Source organism: Muscardinus avellanarius (genome assembly GCF_963383645.1).
Source record: "Muscardinus avellanarius genome assembly, chromosome: 19".
Taxonomy (NCBI): Eukaryota; Metazoa; Chordata; class Mammalia; order Rodentia; family Gliridae; genus Muscardinus; species Muscardinus avellanarius.
In genome coordinates this window covers 9,539,656-9,557,275 of record NC_137805.1, presented here as the reverse complement: position 1 = coordinate 9,557,275, position 17,620 = coordinate 9,539,656, and the positions used below count along the sequence as shown (strand labels likewise).

At 36.6% G+C, this 17,620-nt stretch overlaps 1 protein-coding gene across 2 annotated transcripts in view; it reads left to right on the top strand.

The window, feature by feature from the left end:
• Positions 1-17,620, top strand: part of PLCB1 (phospholipase C beta 1) — a gene marked incomplete at both ends in the record, with an annotated part of 756,028 nt that overhangs the window by 533,534 nt on the left and 204,874 nt on the right. For both annotated transcript variants that reach the window (XM_080716836.1, XM_080716837.1), the window contains one exon: positions 7,685-7,831. In XM_080716836.1, the coding sequence (XP_080572962.1) occupies positions 7,685-7,831 (147 nt within the window). The remainder of the gene's footprint in view (positions 1-7,684; positions 7,832-17,620) is intronic.

The following is a 17,620-nucleotide window of genomic DNA, read 5'->3' as shown; positions in this document are numbered from 1 at the left end:
CTAGGCAACCATCCCAGCCCCCCCCCAAAAAAAAAGCATACTGAACAGGAAAGAGCATGACTGGGGAACTTTCCAGACACCTTAGTTATGTGCAATGAATTCCATTTAGAGATTAACTTTCAACCATGGCCTGGTCACCTTTCTCCTCTGCTGGGTCATGGAGTATCATGAAAGGAGGGTGGTTTGGACTCAGCCACTCAGCTCAGCAATTTCAGTATAAATGAGGAGCAACTGCTCGTGCTACCTGGGCTAATCAAAGGTCATATTCTTAGATTTCTAGGCAGAAGATGAAGGCCTACGGATTTTTTTCAGATACACATTTTTACTTGTAGATTTAATAGGAAATTCTTCCAGAGTTAAGTAAAGGTGTTTAAGATGAGTGTGAACCAATGGAGCAGTAGGTAGCCATGTCTGATTTGATAAAGTACCATGGTACAGTTGACTGGTCTTTCTTTTAAGGATTGGCTTATCATGTTCTGAGTTATCTCAGTCTCCTTTTATTTTTTTTTCTTCTTTTCCTTTTTTGTGGTACTGGGGATGGAACCCGGGGACTTTCTACCTCTGCTATACTCCCAGACCTATTTTTATATTTTATTTTCTTGGGGTGAGTCCTCAGTGCAGGAGCTCAGGGTCTGCAGGGTCCTTGGCTAACGTGACAGAAAAGAATTTCAGCACACGCCAGATAGAGACACGGACAGAGTGTGCAAGGAAAATGGAACCATTTGTAGTCACGAAAAACTCTAGAAATGTAAAAATGATGGTGCTCTCCTCAGGAAGCTACTGACAGATGTACTCCAACAAAGACTGAAAAAGTGAAAACTTGTCATGAAAGAAAAAGACGTGGTCTATAAAAATAAAAGGGATTTATCAAAGAATAGATGTAAAGGAAAGAGAAATTGATCAGTCTAAAATGGAGCTCCAGGAAAGACTTTTTTTCAACAGAATGTAACTGAGAGAACACTTGTGTTTGAAATATTGCAAAGAGGTGTAGATAACTGGTAGAAAGTTCAGAGTTAGGTTAGCTATATTTGAAATAAATTAAGCAAACAACGAAGCAAGATATTTATTAAATTTGGGAGAAAATAAAAAATGCTGAAAAGAAAAATAATTTTTAGGTTACTATGTGAATTAGTTCCCAATAGAACACATAACTATGATAATATAAACAATAAATATTGACCTCATTATACTAACTATAGCATAACTATCTCAGAAGTATAAAAATATATAAATATACATACATATATTCTTATATATTCTTCATATATATATATATTCTTCTAAGAAGAATGTGTGAGTGTGTGTGTGTATATGTGTGTGTGTTTTGTGGGAGTTGAGATACAAAAGACTAATACCCTCATCTTCTATGCTGGGAAGTCAAAAAAGAGTAATACGAGCATATTATTTTGAGACTTGAAAGTAAATATCAAAAGCATCAGCTAAAAGAATTTGAAAGTGTTTGCTTCTAGTTAAGGGGAAAGAAGGGAGGTTGTTTCTACTCACTGTCCTAGCAAAAGCCCTTTTGCATAGCAGCTATAGATAATTTAGAATTCAGCACTTGACTTCTGGACCATCCTTTTTTCCCATAGTCATCAGCTGCGGTGTTATCTGTGCAAACAGCAGACACACAGTGGACCTCTTGACTTTGTATGCAATCGTAAGCCTGAAGTCCATGCAGTTGAGTGGCACTGGATTTACTGCAGAATTTTATGCCATGATTTTGAAGCATCTTTAGAAAGAATTATTATATCACAGATTTGCATTTGCACCTTCCTGACATCTTCAGAAGGGTGTTAGCTGAGCCTCTGTCATTATCTACTTCAGGGAAAAGAGAAGCCAGAAGGAGAGAGGGTACCATGAATGGCCATGCCATTGCTGTGAAGCTTTATGACTTTTGAGAGTTTCTTTGGAGTAAAGGTACCACTGAAGAATGACTGGACATATGACCCCTGGGGACCATCATTTGCTCTTGCATCTCTTTGATGACAGTTCTTCAAGTCAGACCCATTCCCCATTTGAAACACTGGTTTCCTTTTCATTGAACACCAGAACATCTTTCGACCAGCTTCATAGAACAGTATTTCGTTCTATTCCCGGATGGATTTACAATTTTCCTATGTGTGCTCTACATGGTTCAAACAATATACAGGCTTACAAAGATCTTTGGGTGCCACTATGTGAGTGACATGTCCAAGTGAAAGCCTACTGATCTTTATTAAGAAAATATGCAATGTTTTTTTTTTATTATTAGCCTTCTGTTTTGTAATCTTCTTCTGATATGGGACATGCTGTTTTAATTTAGTTAGTATCCATACCCAATATATTGGCCCATTGAACTCATAGAATTTTAGAGCTAGAGAAAACTTAGGAGTCTATATATTTTAATGATCCCCTGGTTAAAGAATTTCTCCCTAACGAATTACTAATGGCAAAAGTGGAAGCTATATCCTTTATACCGTCACTAATTTGTTTAGAAAAGCAATGTTTCTCCATCTCAGTTCTCAAGGTTTTTCATTCTCCCTGCTCTTCAGTGAGCTAGAAAAAAAAATGTAAGCAATTTTGTGAATAGAGTACAAGAGTTTTAAAAATAAAAAACAAGGACTTGTCCATTTGAGTCAAAGGCAACAGCAATCTTGCAGCTGTTGATTGTATGGAACCAAGGACATTTCTCTGAGCATCTGTTCTCTGTCCCCATGACTTTAACAATCAGAACTATTTTTAGAATAACTTATTATGCCAAAACATCTGTGTTTTTGTAAATGAACTCCTGACCTTTACATGATACCTTCTAGTCACATACTGGCTACTTCTTATCCTTACCTTTATATTGGCTTTTCTTGACTTTGACATATCTCTATCTCATTTGAGACATCAAACATCTGGAGCACTTGCCCCGTTTGTTAGCAAGACAAAGCTCAGGAGTTGAAGAGCTGATACCCGGTTAATGCCTACAAACTGAACTGCCCTCTAGAACTCAGTCATTGTTCTTATCCAAAGTTAGGTCAATTTCTTCACTGGGGATTCTTAAGTTATTAAATATAGTTATAAATGATTTTTAAAAACACTAACTTACCTAACTTTTTAAAAATTATTTCGGTCAATGTTAAACATTATGTTATGGGTCTGGGAATGTAGCTCAGTGGTAGAACACCTATGTAGCGTGATCAAGGCCATAGGTTTCATCCATAACATCAAATATATACACAAATAAAATACATTTTTTACTTAAACTTTTAAAGTCTATTAAATAATAAAGGCAGAAAAAATAACCAAAAAATGCATTGTTCATTTGACATATGAGACATTAATAAGCTCTGTATTTAATAGAGTATTGTTCATCTACATTTTATATTTTTGTTTCTTGGATTTTGGTTTTGTTTTTTGCTGACAAAGAAGGCACTTGAAAACCCTGGGGGATGTGGTTCCGTAGTAGAGCACGTGCTTAGTGTGTGTGTAGAGCCCTGGGTTTAATCTTTACCACCAGTAAATAAATAGATAAAAAATGAAATACTTTAACATATTCTTTACATATGGCAAATTACCTCTTGGCCTGAATTACAACTTCATTTGAAGATGACATTTGTAACTTGTATGTCCTCAGTGTTCTGCCCCATACACGGCAGACATCAAAATTAATTGCAAGCATAGTTGAGAATAATTTTAAACCCTGCTGGGGCAGGTACTGATGATACGAGGAAATTGATACTGAACTTAAAATTCAGTTGTCATCCCAGCCTTATTGACATATATCTTGTTTTAATTACCTTTAAAAGTTGCAAATCAGACTCAAAAATATTTATTCCTGTAAAATAATAGTTAAAAACTGACAGTCTCAGGGACACACCCAGTACCATGAAGACATTGTTTGGCCACATCATCTTCTATTGATGTAGTTTGCAAGAGTTTAGAAGGACCATGCACTTGCCGGGTTTCCATTCAATTCAATCTCCTAGTCTCCACAATCATCCTGCAGGTGTATTACTTTCCTTTCTTGGCCCTCAAAAATGCTTGTATTTGCCGGGCGTGGTGGCGCACGCTTGTAATCCCCGCGCTTGGGAGGCAGAGACAGGAGGATCGCGCAGGTTCAAAGCCAGCCGTGCACGCTGGCTTAGGAGACCCTGTTTCCAAATAAAAATGTAAAAAAAAATAGGTCTGGGAGTGTAACCCGGAGGTAGAAGGGCTTCCAGGAACCCCAGTACCACCAAAAAAAAAAAAAAAATGTTTGTATTCACTGTCTGTCTTCTGAGGACTAGCTGTGGTTAGAAATTGAGTTGTACAAAATTTCCATTTGCATAGGTTTAAAAATACCAAATTTTAGCCATTTTATATAATTTGACCTAATCAAAAGAGAACAATGAAATGAAATTGTGCTAACATTGGTGATCTTCCAGTTTCAAAACAATTCATTTTCTATTTTGTATCACTATAATCATGCGGAAGTGATTTCACAGTATGCACGAAGCATCATGCTAGACTCCAAGGGAAGGAGGTGTACCGAACACCTGCTTCTGAGGTGCTCGTGCCTGGTATTCAAGTACTGAATGGTCTTATTTTCCACTAAGGCAGGATCTGTGTTTAATGTTCTGTGTATTAGCACATGATAGGTGCTAAATAAAACTTTGATAAATGAATAGAAGGCAAGAAGAGTAAATGAAGGAAAAAAAGGAAGGAGGGAGGGATGGGAGGAGACCTTAGATTGAGGAGTACCAGGAAAGCTGGCTTATCACAAAAAAAGAGAAAAACTGCCAAGTAATTAGATTTTTTAATAAAACTTTACTGCAATGAGTTAATATATTCCAAAATGTTTTAAAAACTGTTTCTTGAAATAGCTTGGCTCTAAGTTGACTTTGGTTCATTTCCAAAAGTCAAAGTCCTGCAAAGAGATATATGCAATCCATCATAAATGGTATTTGTGTATGTGTGTGTGTGTGTGTGTGTGTGTGTGTGTGGTACTGGGGATTGAACCCAAGGGCTTTTCTACCTCGGGGCTATACTCCCAGACCTATTTTATACTTTTTTTGGAAACAGGGTCTCACCAAGTTGCTGAGAACCTCACTAAGTAGCTGAGGCTGGCTTTGAACCTGGGCAATCCTCCTGTCTCAGCCTCCCAAGTGCTGGGATTACAAGGGTGCACCACCATGCCGGCCATAAATGTATTTTTTTATTATTATTATTATTATTATTATTATTATTATTATTATTATTTTGGTGGTACTGGGGTTCCCGGAAACACTTCTACCTCTGGACTACACTCCCAGACACCTATTTTCTATTTTTTATATTTTTATTTGGAAACAGGGTCTCTTAAGCCAGCGAGGCTGGCTTCAAACCTGCGCGATCCTCCTGTCTCCGCCTCCCAAGCACGGGGATTACAAGCATGCACCACCATGCCCGGTCATAAATGTATTTTAAACAGAAAGCTTGAATGGCTATAACCAAGTGTCAATTTCAATAGCAGCAGCATCATTGAAGCACTTTTTTTAAAATCATTATTAAAATTATCAGGGTAGCCAGGTTTGCTGGCGCACACTTATAATCCCAGTATTTGAGAGGCTGAGACAGGAGGATCTGGGTTCATGGCCAGCCTCAGCTACTTAGTGAGGCCCTTTGCAACTCAGCGAGCTCCTGTTTCAAAATAAAGAATAAAAAATGGGGCTGAGGGAGTAGCTCAAAGGTAGAATTCCCCTGGCTTCCATCCCTAGTACCACACACAAAAAAATGATCAAGGTGTATTTTTTAGTTCATTTTTAAGAAGTTAATGGTGAAAGTAATTGTTCCCTTTAATGTTTATTTTAAAAGATGTTTCTTTTATAAAAAAAAAGCCATTCTCATAAAAGACCCAATAACCAAATTTTTTTTATTTTTATTTATCTATACCTAGTCAGTATTAAAGATGATTTAGCTATAATGTTTGCAGGATTTGGGAAAGGAAACTATCAGTCACTTTGAGAACTTATTAGATGCATAAAAATTTTTTACTATGGTAAGTAGCATTAGCTGTGCCATTTACAAGCTACAAACCTCTTGTGATTCAAGAAAAATGTTGCTCAAACCAGTAAAAATTAGAATTGTGTATATTTTTGTGTATGTGGTGATGGGCAGGGATAAAAAGATAAAAACGCAAGTATATTCATATACCATTATTTAAAAAAATATATTTCCTAGAATTTAACAGAAAGAAAATCGGTAATCTGCATAAAAAACTTAAAGCATGCATATTTTTGGAATTAGCAATTCTATTTCTGGTGATTCATCCTACAGAAATAATTAAGGATACACATAAACACTTAACAGATTATTTAGCATAATATCAATCTTTTACTGTGAAGAGACTAGATACAACTTTAATGACCACTGATTACGTTATATTATATGATATATAAATAATAGCCATATATATTAAATGTTATAGGTAAATGTTTATCTGTATGTAATTCATTTTCATATGACAATGTTCAGTTAATACAAGTTTGATGTATTACATACTACATTAAATACAGTAAAGGATGCTAATAGGTTATGTAAATATATCATTATATATTGTAATTTCACATATACATATAAGTATACGTGTGCATAAGCCAGGCACAGTGGCATACACCTGTAATCCTAGCCAATCAGAAGAATTTCAAGTTCCAGGTGAGATTGGGCAATGAAGAAAGACTTTGTCTCAAAACAAAAAATAAAAATGAGTGTGATTTCGCTCAGTAGTAGAACACACCTGGGTTTCCCGTTACCACAAAAAATATCTTTTTTTTATTCTGAAGGAAAATTCAATTGTGATCATTTTCATTTTCTGTTTCAAATAAAATAATTTTTGAAAATATTTTACTTCATTTTAAATACTAAAATCACTTGTGCATAATTTTTATTATAAGTCACATATATTCATAATAAAAAATGTTGGAAATCACCTCAAATTCCACCCCCAAAGCTAAGCACTGATAGCATTTTGGTGTCCATCCGTAAAGTTCATACTCATTCTTACTTTTTTTTTTTCTTTTTTGGTGGTACTGGGGTTCCTTGAAGCCCTTCTACCTCTGGGCTACATTCCCAAACCTATTTTATATTTTTTTTATTTGGAAACAGGGTCTCTTAAGCCAGCGAGGCTGGCTTCAAACCTGCGCGATCCTCCTGTCTCTGCCTCCCAAGCGCGGGGATTACAAGCGTGCTCCACCACGCCCGGCTCATTCTTACATTTAAAACAGGAGGTTGGCCAGGCATAGTGGTGCACACTTGTAATCCCCGCGCTTGGGAGGCGGAGACAGGAGGATCGCCCTGGTTCGAAGCCAGCCACGCTGGCTTAAGAGACCCTGTTTTCAAATAAAAATATAAAATAGGTCTGGGAGTTTAGCCTAGAGGTAGAAGGGTTTCCAGGAACCCCAGTACCATCAATCAATCAATCAATGAATAAATAAATAAATAAATAAAACAGGAGGTTGATGTTTAGTTTTTTAAATCTTCAGAAGAACCAGTAGAGACTAAGAAGCTACCTTTTTTTAAATTATCTATGTTATTTGAAGATCACTGTAACAAAGAAGCACAAATCTAGAAGAGTTTTCGTCTTCTTCCAGAAAACACTACCAGGGTTTTCTGGGAGGGGGGAAAAGTAGTGAAATCAACATGGTACCGGCAACCTTTAAAACCAACCCATTCACATCCTCTTAATTCTCATTCCCCCCAGGACAGATATCCGTGGATGGATTCATGCGTTATCTGAGTGGAGAAGAAAACGGAGTCGTTTCCCCCGAGAAACTGGATTTGAACGAAGACATGTCTCAGCCCCTGTCTCACTATTTCATCAATTCCTCACACAACACCTACCTCACAGGTAAGAATTGACAGTTCTTTGTTGTTCTTGCTAATTTCACCAAGCCATGGTTTCCACTGTTCCAAAATGAAGGTGGATTCTCTTATGGTCACTGTGAAATACTGCTGAGAACTCTGGATTCCACCCTCAAAGTCCCCACCCCTAACCTAAGCAGTCACATCTGTGTTGTTGTGAAGCAGGTCATTGCTTCCCCACAATTTTCAAGTATAAAACGTACCCATATCTGATATTTTTAGACCAATGGAATTTTTGTCAAACAGAACTGATTCTTAAAGCCACTTACAATCCCACCTACCTCTCTGACCTGTGTTCGCCTACAGGAGGACACAGAAGCCCTTAATAGCTTCTGCTAAAGGTGAATTGCTTTTGTTCAAAAGGATACAGGTGTAGGCAAAAACAATCCATGAATGACAGCTTATACTTTATAGTGAATGTTATAATATGGTAGAAAAAAACAACAACACATGTCCTACCTTGATCCTAAATTGAGCACTGCCAAGGTTTTTTGGTAGATCATTAAAAAGGAAAGTATAGAACAAATGTACACATACTTAGATACACATATGTAAACAGATATATACATATGTATACCTGCCTCTGTAGGTTAGAATTAATATTTTAATAGGTACAGATTTTACTAAGCTCAGATTATTTTTATAATCAAAATGCATTCCTTCCAAAATACTTTCTATGTGGCAGATAATCACAAGTCCTGAAAAATCTGAAGCTGGCAACACACACACACACACACAGTTTGTGTGTATATATATATATATATATATATATATATATATATAGCTGGCAACACACACACACACAGTTTGTGTGTATATATATATATATATATATATTTACATATATATATATATATATCTTTTTATAAACCATATCATTTTCTCCCTTCATGCAGCCTAACATATATCAGATATTCAGACCTAACACAACAGAAATGTGGGGTCTCATTTGCTATGTGTGTCCGTAGATACTCTCCTTGCCTGGGGGTGGGTTTGATGAGCTAATGCTCGTTGCCTAGGAGTGTACAGTTTATGCCGTAGGGTAGAACACCAAGGATATGCACGTAAAGACGAGAGAGATCCGGGTCCTAGATAGCCATAAGGATGTCCAAGAGAGTTTCACGAGATCAAGGCATCCAGCCTCTAAAGAGTTCTTTCTGTAGAATTCCTTAAAAAGATTCATTCCCCCTTGTCTCAAGCGCATTTTATGTTGGTGTCCAGTTCAACATTGGCATCCCTATTAAGTGAAATAGAACTTAGAATAGAAATGAGTCTTGGTCAGGGACAGCAGGGGAGCTGCACTGCAGCCAGGATGGGGTACCTCAGGGGGACTCCGTATAAACCATCTAGTGAGGTTCATATAATCTGAGCTGTGCAGACAATTGAACTGCAACTTACTGGTTTTTCACAAAAATTGCAAGGCCACTTGTGTTCTGTTTCATTTCAAGTGATATGATCTACTAAGAAAGACTGGTGATACAGAACTATGTTTGTGTTGGGCTCATCCTAAACCCTACTGCGGTTATCTACTGCTGCATAGCGAATTACTTCAAAGCTCAGTGGCATAAAACAGACACTGTTTTATTTTGATCCATCTTCAGTGGGTCAGGAATGCCCACAGAGAACAAAGGGGATTGCATGTCTCTGCTCCGTGGTCTCCTGGTTCTGGCATGGGAAGTGAATGGTGTCCTACCTAGCTCTTACTTGGGAAGTGTGACTCCACTTTATTTGTCAAGAGTCACAAATCCAGTCCATTTTAAAGAGAGGGTTCAAAAACCACAGCTCTCAATGGGAGAGTTTCACAGAATTTTCAGTCTTGTTTGAAAACACTGCAGGTTCTGTAAGTTTAAGAGAAGAGTGTCCCCTTAGCCATCCTTCTTATATTAAGTTCCTTAGGACTGCTATAAATATTTTACAGCTCCCATTCAAGTTCATAAGCCTTTGAAAGGATTTTTTCCCTTCTAAGAGTTCTTAATCTTATTTGGTAACATTAACCTATTTGGCAGCCTCATGAAGCTAGACCCTTCTCAGAATGTTAATACATCGAAGTACCTAGGATTAAAAGGAAATAAATTTCACTGAAAATTTTTCAAAAAATATTAAAAATAGCCTGGCATGGTGACACACACTTGTAATCCCAGCCCTTGGGAGGCTGAGACAGGAGTATCACACAGCTTTAAAGCCAGCCTCAGCCACTTAGGTGAGGCTCTCAGTAACTTAGTGAGACCCTGTTTCCAAATAAATATAAAAAAAAAATAGGTCTGGGAGTATAGCCCAGAGGTAGAAAAGCCCCTGGTTTCTACCCCCAGTACCATCAAAAAATATTAAAATAATTTTGGGATAAAATAATACATATTTTATTAGCAATTTAATACGTGATATTTGCAACAACTGGAATATGGTATGAAAGTATCTGTGATTTCTACTGGTGAGAGTCACAGATCTTGCCAGCACCACTGTGACTTATAAACTACATTCGTAACAGGAGAATGTTAGATTCCATGTAGAAGTTCCAACTAACAGGGTAATATTTTTGCTTCTCACCCAAGTTCAAGGAGGGCTGTGGAATGTCAAGTTAAGAAGCCAGATCTTTGACTTGATAGGAGCCAAAGTATGACTTTAAAAATCCTTAGCATATAATAGAATCTTGTATTTTTTATAAACTGAATGTAAGACTCAAGAAGTACTTAAATATTTGTCCAGTTGAATCTTGGGTATGTGGTTTTGTCTACCTGGAAGTAATTCTACAATAATCTTTTTAAGTCCAAAATGCCTTTCAGTTGATGTATTCACATCTCTTACTTTCTGTATCATTTTTCATATAATAAATAAGTCAGTAATATCAAAATGATTGAAGCTGGGCCATGGTGGCGCACGCTTGTAATCCCAGCATTTGGGAGACTGAGACAGGAGGATCTCAATTGGAGGACAGCCTCAGCTACTTAGTGAGGCCCTTTGCAAGTCAGTAAGACTCTATTTCAAAATAAAAAATAATAAAATATAGGGCTGGGGGTGTAGCTCAGAGGTAGAATGTCCCTGGGTTTCATCCCCAGACCACCCCCCCACACACATACACACAAAAGATTGAACAACAATTGTAACTGAATGTACAAGTATTCTTTTCACCTTCTTTCAGAATATATTAGATTTTCTCTTTCTGCATATTATATAGACTTAAAATTTTCAGGTTTAACTATGTTCATCCAGCCACAGCTGCTATTCTTTTGATGCTCAAAGTGTCTCAAATTTGGCAATTAGAAGCCCTTTTCTGGCTGGTATCTGTGTCTTCTTGACATGATCCATTGATCTTTGGAAATTTTCTTGCTTCTGACACATAAAGATCTTCAGGTATACTTTATTCTTTTTGCCTCTGGTATAGAATCACTTTCTCCAATAAGCTCTAATTCCTTTTTCTGGGGAACAAAAACAGTCTAAGTAACAGCAATTTGGACCCTGCACTATGAAACATTATATCCAGACCATTTTAGTGAACAATGCAAGAACAGAAGAATTTTATTATTTGCTTTTAGAAATTTATGTATTTATTTTTAGGGCATGGTTCACAAACATATTTTCACTTTGATCTTCTTATTTAATTTCTTAATTCTACAGCTCTGCTTCCTTTAGCAATCTTGATACCAAACAAATTATACATTGTTACTTGCTTGCTTTACTAATAACACAATCATAGTTCTAAGCAAATCATACAATAGTAATACAAATAATAAAATCACAAAATATATTTCAAATTTCTTTAATATACCTCAAATTTTTAAGCTGTATTTTACTAAGGGTTTTCAGTCAAATTAACTTACTAATAATCCCTAATATGCCCTTCCTCTGCATAATTGTAAAAGCAGGGATATGATGGAGTATTTAGCTCCATGGTATCAGATAGGTTTAAATTTAAGAGGTTTTTTTTTTGACATGTTTATGGATGACAGTTCTCAGAAGGTAGAGGTTTCAACTAATAGAAAAGGTTAATCAGCTTTTCTTTGATGTGACCAAAATAACTGACAAGAATAACTTATAAAAGGAAGCCATTTATTTTGGTTGGTGGTTTTAGAGAACCATGAAAAGAATCATCTGATTCAGGAAGAAATATCACGGTGCAAGTGGTTGGCCGGAGAAAGCTGCTCAGCTCATGGTAACTAGGAAGCAGAGAAAGAGAGAGACAGACAAGATAAGCCCTTCCTGTGCACACCCCCGTGACCCACTTCCTCCAGTGAGGTCCTGCCTCTCAGTAATCCACTCAGTTACCAATAGATTTGTGTACCTGATAAGGAGTCAGCCTCATGACCTAAATATCGCCTAAAAGCCTCACCTCTGCATCTTGCTGTTCTGGGGATGAGGCTTTTAACTCATGAGCTTTTGGGGGACGTTCCATATCTAAACTATAGTGATTCATAATAAGGATACAAACTATTTATTGGTAAAAATATAACTCAAATAGCTGTCTCCAAAGTTCTGTATCTGATTCATATGCATGATTTTTGGTCCACATATTTAGTTTCTAGTAGTATTATAATGCACATACTTTTTAAAAACCCATTTTTATAAAATGCAAACTCTGTTATATTCTATTCTGATCTTCAGTAATTTCTTATTGTTTATTTTATTCCCCTTTATAAGGTATGTATTATTATTCTAAGGTTTGCATTAGATTAAGTAAATTCTTACAGTACTAACTTGTTCTAGTATAAGCCAGTCTTCACTTGATGCACTTTTTGATGCCCCATGTCTTCCAGTCTCATTGCGAGTTCAAGGAATGGTTCTCTAACCTTCTAGCTGGCATGACTGAAGGCAGCCAAGAGTATAATGAAGGTCTAGTCAGACGTTCCTTGTGAGGATATAAGGGAAAATTCAGTATAATTTTAAAACATAAAAACGTTAATATAGGATCTCAAGGTTTTGCCTGAAACCCTATTTTGACTTATGGGCCAGACTTTAATTTTACTTACTGCTTCATTGTTTCAATAATCAATAAAACTAATATAGAACTCATATTTCTCAGAGACCTTTGGATAAATTTGAATACCTCTTCTGTAAAAATTCAGATTCCCTAAAACCTATAAAATGAAAATATAACCAAGGTCTAATTAATAGAATCCAATTAAAATTTAAAGCTAATACCTAGAAAATAAGTTATATTTTTACAGCCATTCCTGAAACAAATGAAAATGTTGTCTAAAGAAGCCTATTTTATATAAGGGAATCTTTGTAGGAAAAGGAAGGTTTCCTATTTGATTCTAAGAAATGCTGGGTGCAAACACAAGTTGCTACCTATATAGTTTCTTACAAATAAAGGAAAAATGACTCTGGTATTCACAATTAATAAGGTGATCATCAACCCTACATGTCTCCCTTATCAGCACTCTGCTTCTTTTCTCAAAGCATTTGAAGAACTAGTATTTCTGAAAATAAATATCCATCCAAGTCCAAATAAGGACAATTTCATTATGTGGAATGTTTTCTTTTGAGACATCAAAGGGACTGTAAAAATTAAATATACAGTATGAAAACCCAATCCATTTAGCAAAGCCTTATTATCACGTCTGTCTCTCTATTCATTATTGCCCCTTGTTGACTATCAAGACGTCCAGAAGGAAAAATAAATCAGATCATTGAGAGAAATATATGCGCAAAATGTGTTGGTTTTTAATTAGTGGTCAATTTTGAGAGTTTTGGATGGTCTTCATGGTGTATTCAGAAGTGATTATGTTTAAAATTATTATTTTTTTGAAGAATCCACACTGAAGACTCCCAGGAAACAAATTCTCCCAGGACAGAACAGTGTGTGATCATATCATTTTATATCTTAGCACTATTTTATAAATGTTCCCATGTTTCAAACCCTTTGGGAGATAATGGTTCCATGGAAAGGCAAGGAAATGCGCTGTATTTCTATGTAATTAACATCCTTATTCAACTTAGGAAAAAAAAATACATTCGAAGATTTAGTTATCCCTATGAATTGGATAAATTGAATCATATGACTAAATGTCTCAATTGTTTGACCCCTCTCCTAATATATGTTCTTGGCTATAGAAAGGTCTAAAACTGGTTCAAGGCCTAGTGGTACCCTTGTCAGTGACCCTCTGTCCACCCATTCACACGAGTATCGCTCACTCCTTCAAGTCTAATCCCACTCATTAGTCCTTATCATATGCACCTTTTGTTTACTTTTTGTTTAAAGTGCACAGACCTAAGAAAATTAGATGGCAGAATGGAAAGATGTTGAGCTTAGGAAATAAACAAGCCAACTTTAAATTCACCTTTGACTATGTACTTACCTCTTCTGAGCCTTGCTTTCTTTATTTATAAAATTATGATAAAATAAAACATCCAAGTTCTTGTGGTTATTATTCAATAACTTAAAGATTAAGGAATTTCTTACTTCACACATCAAGAACTCCAGAGAAGACGTGGTTGCAGATTGTTTATAAATCAGAAACTCATTAATCAATTAATTAATTAGCACTGGAGACTTGGGTGATATTTTTTGCTGTGGGTTTTGGTCCCCTACAGTTTGAAGATGGCCATGCATCCAAAACATTGCTTTTCCATGAACCAAAGTCCACATACGGCACTAGAAAATTCTATGTTTTATGACCCTTTCTAATAGTAAGGAAAATGTTCTTAGAGGTTTCCAATACCACTCCTCCACCCCTGCCCAATAGATATTCCTTTATGCTCTGTTTTTTATGACCCAGAGTTATATCACACAGCAGTGTCCACATTAATCACTATCATGGACCATGAAACTTTAATGACGGCCTGAGAAGATTCTAGGTTACTCCAGGGATAGGAAAGGGACCCTGAGCCATATCAGACCCTAAATATAATATCCTGTTGTAAGGAGAAAGAAAAAGAAAGGATGACCAGGAAGGTAAGGTTAGGATAAGAGTTTAATCTCTTGCTGAATGAGTATCATCTTCTTTACTTGTATTTCCCCCTCTTCCTGGGTGGTAATGTAAGGACTATGTTTCTTATCATATTTATATCTCCAGTAATCAGTATTTTATCTGCTACGGAAAATGTGTTTGGGAATATGTATAAACATTGATGGTGATCCTGCTCTGAGGAGTAGAGCACATGTTTGAAGCTGTTTTCCTAGGAATAAGGATTTATTTAGGCCTTTCCACACTTTCTCAGCTAAGGTATCTCATGGCAGTTGGGTCTGTATTCAAGAAACCTTTATGATTTCACGGGGACAGCCACAGATAATATGGTAGAAAGAGGTTAGGTCAAATTGATACCCCCAGAGATGGTCAAAACCAACTCCACATTCTCTGCTGTTTAGACTGTTCCTGTGGGTGTAGCTGTAGGACGATAGGCCCCAAACGACCATCACAGATGGAAAGTGAGGAGAAGGCGTCCCCCGTGTCCACTGATTAAGAGAGACGGTGTTTCTTGATGAAGGGCACGGAGTTAACCAACGCATCAAGTTCTTGGAGTTGAAGGGAAGACAGCAAATAACGATAAACATAAAAGTAGACAGTTATTTGTCAGCCTTTGCAAGATGAGAAGCTTCTTGGAAGTCTGTCCACAGAGAAACTGTTATGTCCAATTTTATGGTTTTTTGTTTGTTTGTTTTTTGTTTTTATCCCTGGATGCCTTGGTTAATCTGAGACAAAGTTCTATTAAATGTAACCAGCCACCAAAAATGAATGTAGTCCAGTGAGAAATCACAGAACCATGACTTGAGGCAGTATTATGAGTTAATCTGAGATGGAACTCTAGCTCCAAGTTCAATCATAGGTTTGAAATAAACTCCAGAGGATGTTCACAGCCAGGCGGAGATGATGTCAAATATTAGTTTCAGAAATACCAAGGGTTGAATGACTCATGACATATCACCAGTCCCAACCTTCAGGGATCCCCGGGTCCAGAAGTTATATTTATTGGGTCAAATCAAATGGAAATATAACATGTGGGTGAGATGTAAAAACGAGAAGCTAAGAATATAAAAAAGGAAAAAATGAACCAATTTTCAGACATTAGGCAGAAAAGGAGAGGATAATGGAAATTGTCAACACTTGTATTTGAAAAAAATCTCCATAAAAGAAGTTAAACATACAGGGAACCTAATATCCATCCCATGCAATAGGACACTTAGGGATACATATAGGTTTTTTTTTTTTTTTTTGAGGCACAAGGGATGAACCCAGGGGCATTCTACCTCCAAGCTATGCCCCCAGCCCTGTGTTTTATTCTTTATTTTAAAACAGGCCTCACTGAATTGCAGAGGGCCTCACTAAGTAGCTGAGCCTGTCCGCGAACCATGATCCTCCTGTCTCAGCCTCCCGAATGTTGGGATTACAAGTGTGCGCCACCACGCCTGGCTAAGCTGGTGTTTTAACCTCTATTTTTATTTTCATTACTTATTTTTATTTTGTACATATAGGTTTTCTAAAGTATGCTTTCTTTGGGAAACCTCCATTTCTAATAAGAATTATCCATTTTAGGAATGAGCAAAAGTTAATCCTGGAGGGATTCTCTTAGTTTTAAATGTTGGACAATAAACACACATACTATTTTTTCCCCCGTATTTCCAGTAGTTTTTTTTTTCCCCAGTATTTCTTTCAGATACATTTGCATCTCACAAAACTCAACACTATCTATTATCATGCCTTTCAAAAAGCATTGACTGTTCAACACTAAAAAAAAATACATTAAATTTCTTTTAATGAGCCTTTGAAAGACAAAAAAAATAAAAGCAATGAAATCCAAAGATGTGTTTCCAGAAGTCTTCGAATCCTTAATGATAGAACATTCTAGCATTGGTTAGGTATTTATCTACTTTGCTATGCCATTAGTTCTGATCTAGCTTCTAAGTAGATGGTGACATCCCTACTAAAGGGTTTTTGTTTTTGTTTTTTTGAGGTACTGGGGATGGAACCCAAGGGCATTCTACCTCTGAGCTACAACCCAGCCCTTTTTTTTTTTTTTTTTTTAATGTTTGAAAGAGGCTCTCACTGAATTGTGAAGGGCCTCTCTAAGTAGCTGAGGCTGTCCACGAACCAGGATCCTCCGGTCTCAGTCTTCTGAATGCTGGGATTACAAGCCTGCGCCACCAAGCCCGGCTCCCTACTAATGCTTTTAACACTCAAGAAAGTATAAATTAAATAGGCTCAGGAATTTCAGAATATGTCATAGTATTGATTTCACTCAGGAATTGCCTGGGCAGTACACATGAAAAAAATCTGCTGGATTTTTTTTTAACATCAGTGAATTTTTTACAGGAGCAGAAATTACCTAAATTCTTCAGTTTCTTGAGTTAAGAACAACATAAATGCTTATCTTTCCCCCTCACTATGACTGTGTCTTGGCCCTTTATGCAATTAAAGCATCTGTAAATAATTGCAGTTACAGTAAACTTTGAGACGATTTTAAATGGCAAGCTGATTATCCAGGATCAGAAACTTTCTAGGTTGTTTTATCAACATTTTAGTTTTTGCAAATACATTTGTTCCTTTAAAATGCCTGTATTTTACTTGGAGAACTGTGATTTTGCAAAGCCATTTCATCAGCCTGTCTGTGCACTTACTAGGGCTCCATAGAACTCAAGAATGTCAGCCTTTTGTTATGCTGATATCAGCTGTTGTGACATGCATATAAAAATAAAATTAAACCCACAGGCTTAATTCCATTTTCTTTCTCGTGTGAGTCTCCACCCCGTGGATCTTGTCCATGTCAATGTCGTTCTGACAGTTTTTATCAACATGCCATGTGTTAACTGGCTATTAAAAAAAAAAAAATGAAGGCTTACAGA